General features: G+C 35.6%; 1 protein-coding gene across 1 annotated transcript; it reads left to right on the forward strand.

The window, feature by feature from the left end:
- Positions 1-364: 364 nt before the first annotated feature.
- On the forward strand, positions 365-14,104 carry LOC132191312 (Transducin/WD40 repeat-like superfamily protein). The gene is made up of 14 exons (XM_059606262.2): positions 365-924; positions 1,290-1,365; positions 1,459-1,548; positions 1,636-1,680; positions 1,931-2,032; positions 2,601-2,697; positions 3,192-3,250; positions 5,324-5,434; positions 5,540-5,676; positions 5,765-5,804; positions 7,076-7,138; positions 7,224-7,417; positions 12,448-12,939; positions 13,778-14,104. The coding sequence occupies exons 1-13, from the start codon at positions 512-514 to the stop codon at positions 12,932-12,934; spliced, it is 1,914 nt and encodes a 637-aa protein (XP_059462245.2). The 5' UTR covers positions 365-511; the 3' UTR covers positions 12,935-12,939; positions 13,778-14,104.
- The last annotated feature ends 6,596 nt before the right edge of the window (positions 14,105-20,700 follow it).

The raw sequence follows: 20,700 nt of genomic DNA on the forward strand, positions 1-20,700 counted from the left end.
GTGAGTAAATAGTACTCACTATTAAACTTATCACTTTTTTTCCATCAAATTGGTGAGGTTGAAAATGAGTGTCTTTAAGCATTTTCATCACATTATCAACACCAAATTTAGGATGATTGAAACCATTTTTGATAATACCATCCCTAAAGGGTTAACTTTCTACCTCTAAATTTTAGTTTTGAATTTAAAAACAAATTTTGAGACATTAAAAACTAAATATTAATTCATAAAAATTTAACTAAAAAAAAAAAAAAAAAAAAAGAAATGGGGAAAGAGAGAGGGATTTCTACGAATTAATTTTTTTTTTTTTTTTAATAAAGCCATCTGACTCTTACACTTGTCTGACTCTTCAGTGCTCCTTTCGCAAAGGCTTACCCGCCATCAAGGCAACAATCCTCTAAAACGCCATCACTTTTGGGTCGCTTCTCAGTTCTCTGAGTCTCACTGTCTCTCTCCGCACGCAAAGAATCAAAACTCTCCGGCATTGTCTTCACGGACGGTCGAAGCTGCAATGTCCGACGACGACGCTGACCCTGATTACCTTCTCTTTCTCCAAAACTATGATCAATTTGAGGTATATGCCACAGGAGAAGGCGTTGACGAAGACGAAAACGAAGACGAAGACGAAGACGAAGAAGAAGTAGAAACCGAAGACGAAAACGAAGACGAAGACGAAGACGACGAAGAAGAAGGAGAAACCGAAGACGAAGAAGGCGAGGAGTATGTTCCGGCGCTAGAATCTCCTAGGGTGGAAGAAGGGGGCCACAAGCGGAGGAGAACCGAAGGAGGAGAAGCGTGTTGCTCGTACGGAGTTGGGAGCGCTGAGGATTCCCAGGGGAATGAGTGGAATCGGAGTGAAATCGACGGCCTCTTTTGCCCTATTTGCATGGAAGCTTGGACCACTGACGGTGGCCATTATATCTGGTGCGAATGCTTACTCTTCCTTGGCCATTTTTTTTCTCACATGTATTCGAATTTTCAGAACCTTGAATCCTAGGGTTTTATTCCGGTTACATTAGAAAAAATTTATAATCTTTAGGTTGATTTGGGCACTAGGGTGGAGTGGGTAAGGGATTTCTTTTTCAGGTTTCGTAGTGGTAAACTGGTGAAATGTTGAATTTTGGATTCATAGGAGCGTGAAGGCATCAAAAGTTTGTGTAAGAGGGCTTGTGTGTGTTCAGGGTTTCGTTTAATTTGATAATTGACACGAAATCTTCTGTGGTTAATTTTAGTGATTTTCACTCTCTTGGTGTTTATTCTTTTTTTTTTTTTTTTTTTGAGGACTGCAGCTGTCTTCCTTGTGGGCACATTTATGGAATGTCTTGCATCAAGAAATGGCTACAACAACGTGTAAATTCTGGAAAGGTATTGTCTGCTATATAATTCTGACGTAGTTTTTATGAATTATCTGGAACGAACCTTTTGTTTGTTGACATTTGTATTGCCCCCGCTATGTAGTGTCCTCAATGCAATAAGAAATGCACATTGAAGGATGTAAGGAGGCTTTTTGCATCGCAGGTTGTTGCGGTTGATGAAGAATCACAAAAGGTCACCTTAAATCTTGTGGGGATGTTATTATATCCGAAGAAACTTAACAGGAATCTGAATCTGAATCATGGCTTTTTTTGTTTGCAGAGAATTCGATCACTTGAGGCTAAATGTGCTTCTCTTGAGAAGAAGGTGGGAATTTTATTGGGCAAAGAAAAAAAAAAGTTGGTCACATCTCTTAATTGATGGCCGTGTTAGATGGATTTTTCAAATCTGTGATACCCACATATGCAGGGGTTTGGCAAACTGATGATCAGGTTCCGTCTGCTATGGTTTGCTAAAAAAACCCCAAAGAAAAGGGCATAATAGTGTAACGACCTAGTTTCAAGTGGTCCTTGGTTAGCATATGGAGCAAGTGTTTAGTTTTATACTTGATGTGTAGGGTGTTGATTGGCGTAAGAAAGAAGCTCAATGGCAAAAGAGAGAAGCTCAATGGCAAAAGAGAGAAGCTGAGTTGCATCTAAAAGTTTGCCAGCTGACAGAGGTATGTTTGATTGGAAATTATGTACACTTTTTGATTGTATGAATTGCACAACCAATTGGGTATCAGAAATTCTTACTGGTCAGTGTGCGTTATGCTTTGGTGCTTCTTACGTAGCAAATATCAGCAGCCATGTTTTCTGTGAGCTTCTACTACTTTTGTTGGCAATAGTGTCGTTCCTAAGTTCTCCATCTCTTTCTTTATACTTTCTTCTGTACAATGATTTATTGTAATTATGTGATAACATTGATTTAATTTTTACCATCTTGACCAAATTATATATTAAATCTCTCTTCCATTGAGCTTTATGGTTGGCTGTTTTATGCTTTCTTTATCCAGCCATGATATCTGTGCATGTTTCTGTAATTTTTAGAATCATTGGGATGTAGTGTTCTATTTAAATAAAAAAGACTTTTTTCAAGTGCTGCATCGGTTCTTTTCTACTATTGCTGTTGGTGAAGTTGCAAATAGCACGCTGGAATGTTTAGGTAGAAGAAAATTCTTTTATTATTATTTTTTTCTTTCTATCCCTTATTTGTTACTTTTTGGTCTCAAAAGTTTTTCTTTGCAGAGGGAAACTTATTTGGAGCATTTAGTAGGAGATATGCAGAGCAGGCCATCTGGATTAGTAAATGCGGGTGGGGACTGTCAAGGAAGACCTATGTTTGGTAATAATCTTTCTTAATGGAAGATCATTGCCTTGTGAAATTCATGCTTAATGTTAATTGCAAATACTTTCATACATGTGTATATATTGTACATTATATGTGTTCTCCAATGTGATTCTGTGGTTAGGTCATTTATGTCCACCATTGAGGAATTTTTGAACAATGATTTTATGGTTTTTGATGCTTTTTGCTGCCTTCTTCGCTGAAGTATTTTGTTTTGATAAGTAATAAACCAATCTCAGCGCCCTTAAGTATACCGGGAGTATACAAAAGGAACCACCTAACTAGCAGGTGCCAAACTTACAAGGAAATCACTAAAACTTATTGACAATGGAAACATATACGCCATCATCCATAAATACAAAGTATCATAAAACAAAGATAAAATATTTGAATTGTGTAACTTTGCTGAAGTGTTATAAGCATTTTTTTTTTCTCTCTTTCTACCTATTGAATTGTGTAAAAATATTTGTATGTTTGAATATTTCTTGTAGGACACAACTTTGGCTCAAGTTTGTGCGTGCAAGGATCTTCTTGTAGTTTCATATTACAGGTTTGCCATTTCTTGCTGTCCATTATGCTAGGTTCCCTCTCCTCTTACAACATGCACCTTGAGCTACTACATACAATGATACGTTAAGTACACAGTGTAAATGCAAATGGCTCACCTAAAGATTACAATCTAAATTTTTATGATGAATAAATTTTAAAAAGGAAGAATTAGGGATTCAACCAAAAGCAAGCATCCACTCATACAATGATTTAAGCCGAATTTGTCAAGTATAGGGATTCACAAAAGAGAGGCTTAGTATATTTTGGCCCTCACCATATATATTTTTTTTATAAGTAATCAAGTAAAATCGTAAGGTGCTTTCATGTACATAGGAAGTATACAAAGGAAGCCACTTAACTATTAAGGGCAAAAAGAACAGGAAAATCATGATAATTAATAACTCAAGGAAAAACATAAGCAGTTGTTGAAAGATACAAAGTGTTGAAAGGACATGACATCTTGTACAATTTTTTTTGATAAGTAACGAGATTAATTGAAAACTAAAGGGCACACCCAAGTACAATTTTTTTTTAATAAATAATGTATATTAAAAAACGTGTAGAGGGACGCAACCCATGTACATAGGAAGAATACAAAAGAACCCCTACTAGGTAGAAAAGGAAGCACATAACACTAAGAAATCAGAAAATGTATACACATGCGAATTAGACCAAACCAAAGGGCACACTCAAGTACATAAGGAAGAAATATACAAGAGAAGTATCTAGCCATAAAAAGAAAAGAAATCAAGAAAGTCATTAAAACTAGAAATATGAAAACAATCATAGATAATCATTCATTGGAAAATAGTATAGAACAAGAAGGCCTTCAAGTCTGCCACTGTTTTCAAGGCTTCGGTCATTTATTTCTTTTCAAATACACCACATCATGCATAGTGGAATCATTTTTCATATAGCTTCACTTTGAGGACTACAACACTTCCCTCTCCAACAAGTGAAGAGGTTTCTTATATGGCAAGGCATGGCCCATGCTAACTCAAATAATTCGAAAATAGACCTCCATAAGGCACTACAAAGCCATAGGGCCAACCATCGTAATGTTGCGGATTTCACCAAATAACTAGACAAACTTTTCTTGGACAACCACACAGACACTGACGCCTTTTGGAACACAACTTTTCTCTTATCGGTATTCACAATTTTGAAAAGAATACAAAAAAATCACTCATTCAAGCAAGCCCTTAACTTTTTGTAATGTTCCTTTGGACACCTTTCTCTTTCTTCTTTTGGCCCTAATGACTGAAACTTATTTTGGAACACAACCGTTGTAAGTTGAAGTATGAGGAACAAATGCATTTATGTTGTCTACAAATTTCTTTACCATTGGAGCAAATCCTATGATTATGTGGCTAGTTAGCTTTGTTCAGACTGTTCTATTTGATGTTGCAATATTTAGTATTCGAGATAGTTTATTAAATTAAACAATGAAGCGCTTCAAGTTGACTCAGTCTTAATAGTCTGTCTACAAAGTTTTCATTTTCTTGAAATGATGGAAATATATCATGTGCTTGTCATGTAACAACTTGTTACATTTTTCCTTACTGAACAGTTCTTTCTCCGCAACTTAGAAGCAGTCTTGTTAGTTGTGGGATAAAAATCCACATTATTCCCAACCAAGAACATGATTCAATACCCATTACAACCAAAATCCAAATCTGTGAAAGAACCAAATTAAGTATGGCAAAGGTTTCACACAAGTAGACTGTGGGTTGTTGAATTGCAAGGTACAGCGTGGAAATCGGTCTTTTCCAAGTTATCACGTGACAAAGGCATGATATGTTTCACGTGCTTCAACCAACAACTACATGATAGATGGACTAGTGATGCTGAAAACATGAAGTTAGGGCCTTTTTTGTTTGATCTTGTAGTTCAAAGGTGGTAAATAATTTTTGTAGGTTTATTTGTAGTTAGATGGTGTGATTTACCATTCCTAATTTCTTTTCTTGTAACATCTTTTTCTTTACTTATTTGTGTTTTAACTTGATCAACCATTTCCTTGAGTAATGTTTGCTGCCACATAGCATCAAGTAACTTATCGTTTAAATTTCTGTAGAAAGAGTTCCAGGTAGATGGTGCACGTTTAGTTGATGTAGATTCTTCAAGCCAAATTATATTTATCCTGCGAAGGCTGTCTGGGATGGTGCCAACATCTGTACTTACCAAAGTAAAGTTTCTTGAGTTATGGCTTTAGTAGCATTGACTTTTCGGATTTTGTGGGAACTGCTCCTAAAATTATTGTAATTATTTTCTTTTGAGCATGGTTTTGCAGATGAGCTTGATACCTCCACATGAAAAGGAAGATATTTTGCTTCCTTCTAATATGAAAGTTATTAGGGACCTATGCATTTCTCCTTCTAATGGCAGCCATGCACTTTTTGCTTCAATGGCAAAATTATCAGTTCTCAGGTGTGACCTTATCTATATCGACTATTGTTTTGGTTTTTTTCGTCTTTAATCTTTTACCTTGATGACATGGTTGTTCCATTTGTTACAGTCTGGAAAGCAACAATATCGTCCTTTCCTATGATCTACCGGTAAAAGTTCAATCCATTTTATATGTTATTTTCAAGTAATAAAAAATCTTGATATCAGGTTCAGGTTCCATAGCCTTATGCTGCTTTTAATGTATGTATATGTATGTATGTTACATACATATATTTATATATACAGCGAACAAGATTGTAGGTACGATTAGATCATGATAATGTGGTTAGGGGCTTTTGGGCTTCTCCTTCGTGAACTTGCACCATTAGAAATGTTCCAAAAACTCTTTGTTGCCTTGTAATTCTACACTACAAATGATTTATTTTTATGTGATGAGTCTTATGTGGATGCACAAGTCCAAAATTTTAGTTTAGCAAACTTCATTAAGGGAGATAAATGAAATCTATCAACAAGATGAAGGCCCTCTGTAACTCTTTGAGGAAACTTCACTTAATCCTACTGAATTTTCATCGCATTTGCAATCTCCCCCCGAAGTTTAAAAACTCTCAATTTAGTGTATTGAGCTTTACAAAATTTGTAATATCACAATTCCGTTAGGATTTAACGGAGGGGGTGAGAAATTTCCAAAATACTCCTGTATTTTCCCAATTTTTTCTGTAATTTTGTAATTTCATAAATTTTATAGGGGTATAATGGTTATTTCACCATTTGACTATCTAATTTAACTCCAAACCCTAACGGGAGGGGTGAGATTACAAATTTTTTTTAAAGTTTGATACACTAAATTGAGAGTTTTTGAATTTTAGGGGGAAGATTGCAAAAGCGAGAATAGTTGAAGGGGGTTAAATGAAGTTTCCTCTTACTCTTTAATATGTGGAACCTTCCCAAAACATCAATTGCGGAGTTCCTTAGTTGAGTGGGTTGCAGTATACGTATGTGATGTTCTTGGTTCTTTGCATGGTGCTGATAGTTGCAGTAACAAGTCCAGATCCAATACTCATTATGTTCTATATGGACATGGATACAGAGTGCATGGTGCAGAGTCTCCCATAAATTTGTTTCGTTTCAGACAGTGGTTCTATCCTTGCTGACTTGATATTGAACTGAATATGTTACTCCTGGACATACCACAGTTTCCATCTGGTATAAAAAAAAAAAAAAAAAAAATTCATCAAATTTTTCCGACTAATGTCTATATGTTTAGAGAAATGTATGTTCATGCCATTATCTGTTTTTAACTCTCTATCTACATATCCCAAACGTGGGGTACTTTGGCCCTTTTTCTATATTTTCCTTCACTATTTGCTTTCTGTGAAAGTTGTTATTATTGTTACTTAAACAACGGAATATGTACTTCCAGGCTGCTGCTTGGTCATGCTCATGGGATCTCCACAACTCACATTACATATATGCTGGACTGCAGGTCTGGCCTTTAGTTGTGTTTTTGTATCTTGCAAACCCTAGTAGTTTATGCTGATCTTTTACTTTCTTTTCTCCCTTTCTTGTAGAATGGCTCCCTTTTGGTGTTTGATATTCGCCAGACTGTTGGGCCTGTTTATTCCCTGAGGGGGCTGACATGCAATCCTGTGCATACCATTCACTCACTTTTACATAGTTCAACTCTTACTTCCGGTGTTAGGTCCGTCCTATCTGCTTCGTCGATTGGCCTATGTCAGTGGATTTTTGGTGGTGCTGAAGAAGGGTAGGTTGTTATCATTGTATGTATGTATTGGTTGAGTTTGTTCTCATCTTTCTTGCTCAGGTACAAAGCCATTTTGAATAAATTATTGATCCTTTTGACTTTGTCGTATACTTTGAAAAACGCAGTTTAGACCCCAAACAACAACTTGGGGGGGGGGGGGGGGGTGGGGGGTGTTGAATAAGTGTTTTATGGAATTTATGTCAAATTAAAAACCACATAAAACAATCACCAGATATATGAAAGCTATAAATCAATCAATACAATTTGGTTACGAAGTAGAAACCCTTTGAAAAACTCTTTAAAGGTAAAACCACTTTGATGCAGCCAAACTCAAAAAACTCATCCACTATATAGAAGAATTCAATTGCAAGAAGTTTACACTTAACAAAACTTTTGTAACAGACACTACCTTGTACAAACAAGCAATCCACTTATCTCCTACTGCAATAGCCTAGCACCCTTGCAATCCCAAAACTCCGATGTCTTAAGGCTTTTTGTGAAGCTTGTGTGGTTTTACGAATAAACTCTAAGAGAGATCACTCAATGAAGGCTTAGGGATGTAAGAACTTAGCACACATAAATATGGCCTAGCACCCTTAGAAAAATTGTGCATGTCAATCCTTATATAGGCCTTGAGAAAACCTAAAGTTTAGGTTAAAGTTGGTTTACAAAACAAAGCGGCTGTTCAAACTTTTTATCGATCAGGTATCAACTGGACTTCTTTGTGGTTCAACTTTGAACACCTTCATTTGAACTTGTATCGATCGGCTATCAACCAGAGCTGTCTGTGGCTCTTTTGAGAAGCTTGTGAAAACATCGTGTTTGAGCAATCGAAGCTCTTTGTGGCTCAATTTTTCAACTCTTAGAATGCCATGTTCGAACATTTATGAACCATCTATCAACTAGCCTCTCTGTGGCTTTTTTATTTGAAGTGCAATGTACTCATGTTCAATCACCTATCAACTGGGCTTAGATTGGCAGCCTCTTGACTTGATATTTTTCAGAACAACTCTCCTTAATTCCAGAACCAACTTAAACCCTAATAAAGGACTTACAACTACATTAGTATTGACACTGAATTTGCTAACACAAAAACCTAACTTACTTCAATTTGCTCCTTGGTTTAGTTCAAACTGGTTACACATTGATGCATTCAAGAAGTTTTTTTTTTTTGATAAGTAATGTCAATGTATTAAAAAGCGCAAGGGGCGCAACCTATATACACAAGAAGTATACAAAAGAGCCCATAAATACAAGCTTTAAACTGAAAATGAAGCACATAAATCTAGAAATTCCGCAAGCATTGAAACTTGCGAAGAATACCACAACACTCTCCATGAGAAAAGTGTTTGGAGCACCCTTTTCTTCAATTCTATAATTCCCATTTCACAATCTTCAAAACTCCTTGCATTCCTTTCTCTCCATAAGCACCACATTACACACAAAGGGGCCATCCTCCAGATTTGCATGACTGACCGCTTACCCCTTTGCCCTCTCCAACTTCCCAACCATTCCTTCAACCTACCCGGCATCACCCACATTACACCAAACAGCTGAAGAATCATATTCCATATCTCTACAACAACTTCACAATGCAATAATAGATGATCAATAGATTCATCACTCTTCTTGCACATACAACACCACTCTGTCACAATGATGTTCTTCTTACGTAGATTGTCCAACGTTAATATTTTCCCCATCATCGCCGTCCATACGAAAAAAGCAACTCGCGGAGGAGCTTTACTCTTCCAAATAATCTTCCAAGGGCCATCCACCGGGTTTGAATTAATCTTCACCTTATAGAATGACTTCACCTCAAAATTCTCTCTCTTTGAGGGAATCCAGCAAATTTTATCCACCCCATCATGCCTTACCTGTTGGGAATACAACATTTCAAAAAATTTCGAAACCTCCTCCAGTTCCCAATCATGAACAGTTCGAATAAACCTTACATTCCAATGAATAGCACCATTTACTGTCTTCATATTCTCCTCCACCCATATCTCCTTTACACATGCTATATTGAACAAAGTGGGAAACAAAGTATTCAATGATACCTTCTCACACCACACATCCTGCCAAAACAATACTCGAGACCCGTTTCCTACCTCAAACCGTACATGTTGCTTAAAATCATCCCACCCCCTTCGGATACATTTCCACATCCCCACCCCATACGATCCTCCTACCTCCTTGGAGCACCAACCACCCCTCATCACCTCATATTTAACCTCCACTAATTTCCTTCACCACGCATCTCTTTCATTTGCAAATCTCCACAACCATTTACCCAATAAAGCTCGATTAAATTGAATCAAATTCCTTACTCCTAATCCCCCCACCTCCGTAGGCATGCAAATTTTGGACCAATTTACCAAGTGAAACTTGAATTCGTCACCTACACCTTCCCACAGAAAATCTCTTTGTATTTTTTCTATACGCTTTGGGAATTTGAAATAGCGATAAGTAGTATGTGGGTATGCTAGAAAACGTACTTTTAATCAGCGTTAGTCTCCCACCCTTGGATAAATACATTCGCTTCCACCCTGCCAACTTCATCTCCATCTTCTCAATGACCTTATTCCATATAGATGGGTCCTTATTATGAGCACCCAAAGGTAGCTCCAAATATATAAACGGCATCGATTCCACTCCACACCCAAGTATACTTGCCAATCCTTCTACATCTCCCACCTCACCTATAGGAGCAATCATAGACTTTGATGCATTCAAGAAGTACAGATACAATAATTTTTTTTGGTCATTATCCTTTTTATTTTATTTTATTTTTTATTTTTTTTTGTATTTCCCCCCACTTTATGTTTTATCTGCCATATGCAATTGAAGGGGTTGATTGGGTTTATCTTGCCATGATATGTATTCTAGGGTTTTCCTTCTATATCTTTGCTTAATTTATGAATTCAATGGTTTGAATTCATTTTGGGAGCACTTCTTCCAACCTTAATTTCTTTGCATTCCTTGAGTAGGAACAACTCTAATTCTAGATGAATCTTTTATAACATGTTTTTTTTTTGAATGATTACGTCATTCCATCAAGCAATGAAGTTTAGTACACAATAAACAACGTGGCACTCTTAGCACTTCTAACTCACTCCTAACCATTCAACACCTTTACAATTCAAAAAAATTTACATCACACCACTCACTTACTCAAATTAGAAAGGGGAATTCCCCACCCAAGAACCCTATTCAACACATAATTCTTGAAACCCTTCTTAGAAAACACTATTTCATAAAATGGCCTCATTATCCTTTCATCAGACTTGACTGATTCTGCAGTTCTTTTGCAACCAAATATGGTATACAATTGCCCCCGGTACCAGCTTGCATATTATTGCCCTTAACCCTTCTCCTTTAGCATTTTTATTCCCCAATCTGTAATTCTTTCTCAATCCGTTTCAGGAACACCCCATATACACTTTTTCATTACCTCCGCAATCTTTTAGTAAATCCACAATCAAATAGAGGTGATCTCTACTCAATACAATTTCTGCAGAACACACATTTAATGTCCCTTGTATATGCCCATTTCAGCATTCTATCTTGGTTAGCAAGTCTATTTTTAATTCCCAACCAAAGTATAAAAGCATGCTTTTGGATTGCACATGAGATCCAAGCAATTTTCCACAATGCAACTACTGATTATTTGAATATAATTACTTCCCAAGTTTCAGATGTATTAAACTTACCTGATTTAGAGAACATCCAAGAAGGTTTATCAAAATCACTAATTTGGATGGAAGGAAGAAAACTTTGTATTGACACTAAATCTTCTGATCTTGCAGGCCTCCAAACCCATTGTTTATCAACTAAAACACTAGAGAGTTTTGCATCCACATGACTTACTGCATCATACACAACTTTATGCGAGAGTAAACGACCTGTAACTTAGGACTTACCTGTCATTTGGAAAATTGCTGAACGATCTACCGTTTGTCCAAACCCAAAAGACACAGCTTCTGAAATAGAAACAGACTCCACACAGAGCCACCGGAGGCTCTCCGGCCACACCGGAGTACGTTGGTGATCCTCAAAACCTCCAGTAAACTCTCAGAATCCACCAAATAAGCAAACAACACAACCCTTCACGATCGATTCATAAACAAAACACTCTGCAGTGTTCGTGATGGATCGAGCAGCACCAAATCTCCACCATTTGCTGGTGGTACAATTCAGATGATGCTGGCGGCACCTTCTTTGGGTGGTGTGACCTAGACGAGGCTGGGCAACATCCTGTTGCACAACCACAAGGACGTGGGTGCACCAGTTGCACATCCACGGACGGAGGAAAGAAACCACTAACCCGAAAATAGGGAACCCAAACAGTGCTCTAATACCAAGTAGAAAAGAAAGAAGGGAGTATTCGAAGATAATTCCCATGTGGTTTACTTGGGTTTAAATAGGAGAGAATACAAAACTAAGTATGGAAAGGAAATACTACACTCAGATCAAGTCAGAATAAATCAAGGAGGACCAAATCATAGCGCATCGGTAGTTTCCATCTTCAACAACTTCCTCCACCATCGACCCCTACCCTGGCCCTGACCCCGACCACATCCTCAACCTCTACCTCTTCCATTTTTCGCCATATATCATGGCAAAATAAAGAAACAAAACCCAAAAAGAAATCACAGCAGACTTACCCGAATATGCACTCCTTCCAGTCTTCAGTCGAAATCCGAAAAAGATCAAAGATCACTCCAGGCAGTCTTCAATTGCAAATCACCCAAATCTGCACTCCATCCAGTCCAAATCTGCACTCCAGCCAGTTGAGTGGTGTGACCGGAACTTTGGGTGTGCCTTTGCAATAAGAAAGCCATTTTAAGCACACCTTGTTCTTTCTCTCTCCTCACTCCTCTCTCTTAAAAATAATAAAAATATTAGTGTTTCATTTAATTCTTCAGGGCTGATGAAGGCCATTTAGTGTATTATTGTATTAGTCTAAAAGTTATATCAGTACCATGTGATGGTGTATTCTAACATTTTTTCACTGGATTTTTGTGAAGGCCATTTTTGGTTCCTGAAACAGATAATAAAGGCGTTTGTATATCCCTTGCTTATTCTCCTAGCAGTGATGATATTGTTGCTTCATATCGTCCCAAAGTTGAGATGTCAAATGAGATGGCTATTTCTCAACCTTCACTAACTCAAGTTATAGGGCAAGGAACACAAGGCTCCCATGTTCATTATCGGGGGGTGGGGAGCAACTGTTTTCAAAAGTGGGGTTCTGCATGTGCCAATGTAAATGATATTCGACTACCCAAAAAGTCTGCAATTATAGACATAGAAAATCAAAATAGGTTGTTTGCATCTGGGGATGATAAAATGTGCGATTTGATCTTGCAAGACTTACCATCTTTTACAGTTCTTCAGCATCTTAATACACAAAAACATCCTGTTCGTGATGTGAAGTACACACATGCCATGAGCCAAGGTTTACTCAGTTGTTTAAGTGAAGACAGATTGCAACTTTTCTGTACCAAGCTCTCATGAGAAAGGTAAGCTCTTTTATGAAGTTGTTATATGGTTGCCTGACCTAAGTTTGAGTACAGTATTGATTTCTCATAAAAAAAGAAAGTTTAAGTACAGTGATGATTATTATTGTTGTTGTTTTATAAATATGATTGACTTAAGTTGTTATTGTTATTGTGTCATCATCAATTATTATTCTAAGATTTGAGAGGTATATTTATCCTACCATACATATTCTACATTACACATCCAACTAGACATCCAATGTTTTTTAATAAACCCTGATGGCATTTTGTTGTTAATTTTGGAAGACATAATTCTTGTTTTGATTTGCAAATCATTTCAAAGTGCATTCCATTTGTAAATTGTTTGAAAACGAACATCTTGCTGCTGCATTTAAAGAATCAAATTTATGAGTTCATTATATTCTTTCACTACAATCAGTGGTCTCGGCTTTGCTTAATGTACCCATCTAACTAATTCGTGGGCTGATATTATTAATGGTGCTAACCTTAATGGCCATGAGATTTTTTTGACAGTGCTACTTTGTTGCTCCATTACAATTAGCAGCTCCATCACATGTGAAATGACTTTTTTCAAGTGATAATAGTCTTTTTCTCTCCTTTTTTATTTTTTTAAATCTATAGAAGAATCCCCAACTCCCACGAGTCCACATCTATGGTGGGTCGAATCTCAAGCCTCCCTAAATGAGAGAACACAAATTCTACTAGGCTACAAAAGTGAAAAATAAACATCCTTTTTTTCTCCATGTCCTCAGATGGAGGTTTATTGCTGGTACTAAGATGGTTGATGCATGTTTGCACGGTTTGTGCTAATTCTTGTTCTACTTGACTTTTGTTTCAGGTTTCTGAATTTGTTAGGAGGCGTCGAGCTGACATTATTTTTCTGATACCAATAGTGTAATTTAAAATCTAATTTTATGAGAGCATTTTGTAAGGTTCACTTTAGTAGAAATTGTTTATTGAATGTTTATTATTAGATGGTTAAGGTTCAAATGAAATTTTCAGGTAGCTGCCGGAGTAATGAGTGTGCCTTTTACCGGTACGTGTTATATAATACTTAGATTAATGGTCATAGTTGTAAGTTTAAAGAGTAATCACTGCGAAGTGATATTACTTAGAATTCACTGGAGTATATATTTAATGGTCAAGGCAGGTGATTATATACATCTTCTTACCACTAGTGGCGGTGGTTCAGTGGTCCAAGGAAATTCACAAAGTGGTTGGGCATATAATAGGGTGTGGGTTCGACTCTTTGCAATGAAGAATCATCTATATATGCTTAATTAGTATTAGTCGCATTGGTTTCCACTGATGTTATGGTGAGACTGGGTCAGGCTATGACTCAATTGGTCTTAAGAGAGTGCCTGTGGTTTTTGCCTTTTAGGCCCTTCATGAGTAGTTCCTCGTAGGCAAGTGTTATCATGGTCACGTCTTGGTAGAGTAGCTACAGTTGGTCGCCTTGTTGCCTTGTTTGCCTTTTAGCTCATAAAAAAGAAAAAAGAAAAATATGTATATCTTTTTCTTTTCCCCCCAGGAGCCAAGTGATATTTCATATTTCTTGGTCATTGAAGTTTTACAGTGATATTTCTTGTTCATCTGATAGAGTCAAGCCATCTAATAGAGCCAAGTGAGAGCGTGTTCAGTTCTCATCACAATGTATTCCAAACTTAGTTGATAGTATTAATTACTTTGGCTTAAAAGGGTTTTTCCATTTCCATTTGTTCCCAACGGAAAATGATCTTCAAAGTCACATTGTCTTTGCAAAATGAGCTTAGCTCCAACTGAAGCTTCCATTTGTTCTCTATGTTTCTAGGCCATGGCCCCAAACGTACACCAGAGAAGAACTCAGGAGTGCATGAAGTTTTCATTTGTTCTCACCACACATTACAAAACGATCTTTCTGGGCAAAAAAAAAAAAAAAAAAAAAAAAATTAATGGTGAAAAACCTCTTCGTTCTTTTTGAAAATTAATCTTTGTGGTTGTTTAACCTTAACCACTTGCCTGGCGTTTTATGCTTTCGTGGTCGACTCCATGCCCAGAACACAAAGCCCTACAACGGAAATGGAGAAATTCTAAGTATCCAAAGACTTGAAAATATGCATGAGATTTAAACTTAGGTGTTCTGGAAAATCGTAGTCTTTAAAAGCTATTGGTATAAATGACATAAAATTGTTCAGGAGAGTGAATGTTCCCTTACATGTAAAAAGCATGTATGGACATGATTAGGGCTGCGGAATCGTGGTGGTATGTTACGATCTTAATGTCTTATATGGGTAAATAATAATTTTAACCATGTATATACAAGCTCTTAGGCACTTCCTTCTTGTAAGCTAGTTTTCATAGGTAAGTTATGCCTTAGGTTTGTATCATTTTAATCTAGCTTATAAGTTATTCCCTCATTGACTCAAACCTGTGACATGGTGTTTGATTTTGATACCAAATGAAACAAATAGAATTTACCTTTGAAAATTGGCTTACAAGTGGAGAGTGTCCAAGAGTTTATATACACTTAGTTAAGATTATCCTTAACTGACATTATGATTGTAACAGTATACACACAAGTGCTTTAAATGAGCTCAAATGAGTTGAGTTGAGTTTATACTAGCTTGGTTCACGAGCCTAAGCTAATTAAGCTGAGCTGAGTTTGTATGAGATTGACTTTTAGTATTCGAGCCAAAATTAATGTTTAAGCTCGATTTTTATTTTTTATTTTTATGAAACGAATTGAGCTTGAGTTGAACAAAATCCTCTTCTTTTATGATCACAATTGTTGCATCTAACAATGTATATGTTGCCATCTCATATTAAAAAAATGTTGCAACATATTCACATGTGACAACAAATACATCATTAGATCTGTAAAATCTAATTTGAACCACAGAATGATTCATCTCCATCTCACCTAAAATGGAGATAGAGATGATCTGTAAAATATATTATATCAAGTTATCCAATGTTAATCTCATTGTTGCTGTCCTAAACAGCTCATCAATGTTAAACATAATCTTCTTTGTTTTTTTATTTTATATACTTTTTGTGAGCCAATGTTGCACATAATCAAAAGGTCAATCATAATCTAACCAAATTATATATCATCAAATGTTGCATTATTTCGTTCTTGTTGGCACATACAGGGCCCCATTTTTCATGCATGTCAATGAGTGTTGCCCATAGATTGAGCCAATGGATGTAACAACTCATAGAGCAAAATTGGCCAGACATGACATGGTACCACCCATAATTATAAAGTGCACATTTCATCAATTGACAAGACAATGGTTTGATGTGCAGTGATTCCCCCTTCCAACTGATCAAACACTGACATGGAAATCATTAACTCCCAATTTGTCCTCCAAGCTTCAAAGCAATTATTTTATTGCCATTTTTTTTTTCAGAGCAATGCCAAGATTTTATCCTAAAACTTTTTTTTAGGTTGTTTATCAATGTATCCTATTCATTAAAAAACCCTATGCATGAATTTTTTTATTTATTATTTATTTTATTTTATTTTATATATATATATGTCAGCATTTTTTCTTCTTCTTTTTAATTAAATAAGAAAAATGATTATAGGGAGGATCTTTTTCACTCATGATTTGAAAGGAAGAGAGTGAATAATCCTAAAATCGAAATAAGGGTGGGTTCACTAGCAACAATCCAAAAAAAAAAAAAAACACTATAGTGATTATAAGCAAATAATGAAAAATGGGCCAAAAAATGGCTTGGTATATTGCAAACAAGAAGATGATTTCCTTGTTTGTTGGGAGGCATAGTCTATCAGTTCAAACCAAGCATTTCGAAGTCAAATCCCTCCTGAAATGCCAAAAGAAGAAAAAGGTGAAAGGGTAAGAGGATTTGGATCTTTGCTTACCCATATCTAATTATTTGAAGACATTCAATCATGGAATTAAATTTCGATAGCTTCCCAACAAACTCGTCTATTTCATTTGGCAATAATGGACCCACGCCTTTTGCATTATTATTTCCCAAAGCACCTCTAAGTACATTCAAAAGTCATATTGATTGAAAGAAAGAAAGAAAGATACACGATTTCTTATTCATGTTAACTTCTGAGCCCAGGCCCAAAAAAAGGTATTATATTATCATTTTTTTTTTCAGTGGTGTGATATATTGTCATTTCATTTCTTCCAATTTTGTTGCTGAATTGCTTGGCTTATTGTGGATTGTGTAGAAACCGATTTGCATCAAATACACTTCAAGGCAGTGGAAGAGGAGCCAAGATCGAACCTTAGGTGTTAGGTTCTAGGGCTGGCAAAACAGGTTGGCGAGTTAAGTTCGGATCGATCCGCTTAATTAGCCAACCCAATAAAGGTAAACCCAAGCACGTATCGTTTAAATGAATGGGTTAAACCATTAAACATGTACACGACCGGCTTGATCCGTTTAATAAACATGTCAACCTGTTTGAACCCATTTAGACCCAAACGTGTTAAACCCCAACACGACCCGTTTTGAGCCGAATACGACCCATTTGACACATTTGAGTGTTTCATGCTACACAAATTTTCAATTCAAACATTCAAGCATAATAAAGTACATGAAACACACATACCTTTGGTGTATGCAAAATCAAAAATTTGTTTAGACGCTCTTGAAAGTCCTTTAATCTTCTCCTCAATAATTATCGAAGACCAAGAGTGTGTTCAAACTGCACCAACTTGATCCATTCAAATATTTGGTTTTCAAGTGATGTATCACTGTATGTAACACCCCAGTCTCATATTGGGAAGATGAGGATGAGAAGTCCATATAAAGTGTGTGATTTATAAAGATAATCATAAGTGCTAAATCTTACGTTGCCTAATTATCAAATGAAACTGTGTTTTTTTAAAGAATTTTAGGACAGCTCTAAAATTGACTAGTCTTTTTGGAGTCATAGCGCAAATGTCGCTAAATCTTACATTGCATAATTACTATAGAAGTGAAATTAGGTTTTATAAAGAATTTTAGAGAAGCTCTAAAATTGACTAGTCGTTTTAGGGTCATAACGCATATGTGACTAATGCTTTTCTTTGGGTTGTTATAAATAGTATCGGAGCCAAATTGTAACGCTATGCCATATGGTATTAGAGCACTACATGACGTAGACCTGATGAAGATGTCAGGAGTTTAAGATAAAGAATTTGTAATACCCCAATATAATATTTGGAAATATGAGGAGTAACCCATTTTGAAGTTTCCTAAAATTCCGTATAACATTACAAAAAGTCAACCCATACCTTAATTAATTAAACTTCTAGAAATAAATAAATTTTTTAACATATATATATATATATATATATATATATAAAGAAGCTTCAAATAAAGTGATGTAAGTTAAATAAAGTAGTTCTGATTTTTTTTTTTTTTATAAAAAAAATATATGATTTTGATAGAAGTTTTAAAGCTGATAATAGATATAGATGATTTCATTTGCTTTGGAACCTGAAAAATTATCAAATTAATGCACACTTTTAGAAATAGATATTATCAAACTGGATATTACAAAAACACAATATATGAAGGGAAACCAAAGAATAATCTACATCAAATGTATAGGGTTGAAGGAATTCGAACTAACAACCAATCTCTTTGAAAAATTAAATGGATTAAAAGGATGCAAATAAGATAGTAAGGGCGATGAGACTGAAAATAATGCCAACAAAGATAAATGTGTAGATGTGTTTCTTTTTGTTGGTAGTAAAGCATGCAACTTGTATGGATAATATGGACAAACCATACACATAAGGATATTTGGTTTACGAGTAAGCCAAACATTGGAATCTCACCTTTTTAAGAATTCTATCATATTTCTAATCTTTTTCAAACGTAACAAAAGTCACATTTTTTTCTTTTTCTTTTTCTTTTTGTCTAATTGAATTTGAGAAAGGATTACAAGGGAGGATCCTTACAACTCTTGATCTGAAAGGAAGAGACAGTTGGGAATCCTAAACAACAAAAAATCAAAAAAGGAGTGAGTTCTCTAACAATAGACCCAAAACGTAACAAAAGTCACATTTTTTTTTCCTAATTGAATTTGGGAAAGGATTACAAGGGAGGATCCTTACAACTCTTGATCCAAAAGGAAGACAGAGTTGAGAATCCTAAACAACAACAAACCGAAAAAGGGGTTGGCTCCCCAACAATAAATACAAAATGAAAACAACAGTGTGAAGTTGCAAAAAAACAGTAGGAAATGGGATAAACAAGTATGCCATTTCAATAGGGCCGCATATAGCGGTAACAGAAGTAAAAGGAGCATAGATTAAGGCGAACCTATCTGAACCCCCACATGGAAACAACATCAACCACCGGAAGGAGGCTAAAATGGTAGAAGGACTGTTAGATTCCGAGTCGAGGACTATAAAATAGAGAAGCACCAACACAAATCCAGTTACAAAAGTCTCCGTAAAGGATAAATTCACAAAACAAAAGGGAAAAGTAACCCAAACTTGAAGGCATCATAGCACAAATAAAGCTACGAAAATACATTTAAAAAAAAAAAAAAACACAGCCATTTAAAAAGCCAAACATAAATAAAACAACAAAAAACCAAAGCAGCAACAGCATGAGTGAAAGGCGTGGCGAAGAGGTGAATTACTATCATGTCATTTAGGGGTAGACAAAATGTGCTATTACATTGAGATTTAGAGGCTATTACATTCTTAGGAATTCAGATTTCAAGACATTACATTTCTGAAAATGCATTTACAGAAAAAAAAAAAATGTTAAATTTCACGAATCAAACGACAAGTTAAAGTTGACATCTTCCCACCAACCATCGCATGCATTTTCATTTGGCAATCATGGGTTTGCCTTTTGCATTATTGTTTCCCAAAGCATCTCTAATCACATTCAAAAGTCACATTGATTGAGAGAAAAAATTAAAAAAAAAATTCATGTTTATGAAGTCAAGCTGGAAAATATAAAGTGTTTAAATATAAAAAAAATGTATAAAAATTTAGAAATGATATTGTATGTAATAGAGTATTATTGTATTACTATAGAAACGACATCGTTTTGATTTTTTTCTTTTATTTTATTTTTATAAAAAATTTTATTTTAAAAAAGCGGTTAGTGGTTATTAGGGTTATTAACTGCTAATTGTTTAGGCGGTTAGTAAATTTTACTGACCGCCTTTTCACCCTACCTAAAACAGCCTCTCATCTTAATGGAAATATATGTTTGGATGGCATTTAGGGTAGGCAAAATTTACTGACCGCCTTTTTACCCTACCTAAAACAGCCTCTCATCTTAATGGGAATATATGTTTGGATGGCATTTAGGGTAGGCAAAATCCCCGGGAAGCAATCTGGTGGATATGGTGTAGCTATAGATATGAGAGATATCCATGCATGTGTAATAATAATGAATCCATGATGATGTAGTTGTCATTTGAAATCAACAAGTATGATTATAAAAATTGTTGACTTGAATCGATGTGAGATAAAGTTGCAATATCATATGTAAGAGTAGTTGTTAATGATATATTTGATAATATCTCATCAGGCTAAAAAAATAGCCATATCCTCATGATTTTTTTTTAAATGTTTTCAATAGTATTTTACTTCAATTAATTAATGAAAGACATAGTGAAGCCTTTTCTTGATGATGGTTGCTACTGGAAGGACATAGTGAAACCTCTTTGTATCCTTCCAAATGTGACGTTACTTTTAAAATTACCATTAAATTCGAAATGATCATTATTAAATTTTGATTTTTTAGGACATAAAGATGACAAATGGAAATATTACTCCTCCCTCT

Source organism: Corylus avellana, chromosome 10, assembly GCF_965113065.1.
Source record: "Corylus avellana chromosome 10, dhCorAvel1.hap1.2, whole genome shotgun sequence".
Classification (NCBI taxonomy): domain Eukaryota; kingdom Viridiplantae; phylum Streptophyta; class Magnoliopsida; order Fagales; family Betulaceae; genus Corylus; species Corylus avellana.

Coding starts and splice junctions, on each gene's coding strand:
- LOC132191312 (XM_059606262.2), top strand. CDS start 512: ATGTCCGACGACGACGCTGACCCTGATTACCTTCTCTTTCTCCAAAAC. Junction 5,805..7,075: donor TCCTTTCCTATGATCTACCG/GTAAAAGTTCAA, acceptor ATGTACTTCCAG/GCTGCTGCTTGGTCATGCTC. Junction 7,418..12,447: donor TTTGGTGGTGCTGAAGAAGG/GTAGGTTGTTAT, acceptor ATTTTTGTGAAG/GCCATTTTTGGTTCCTGAAA.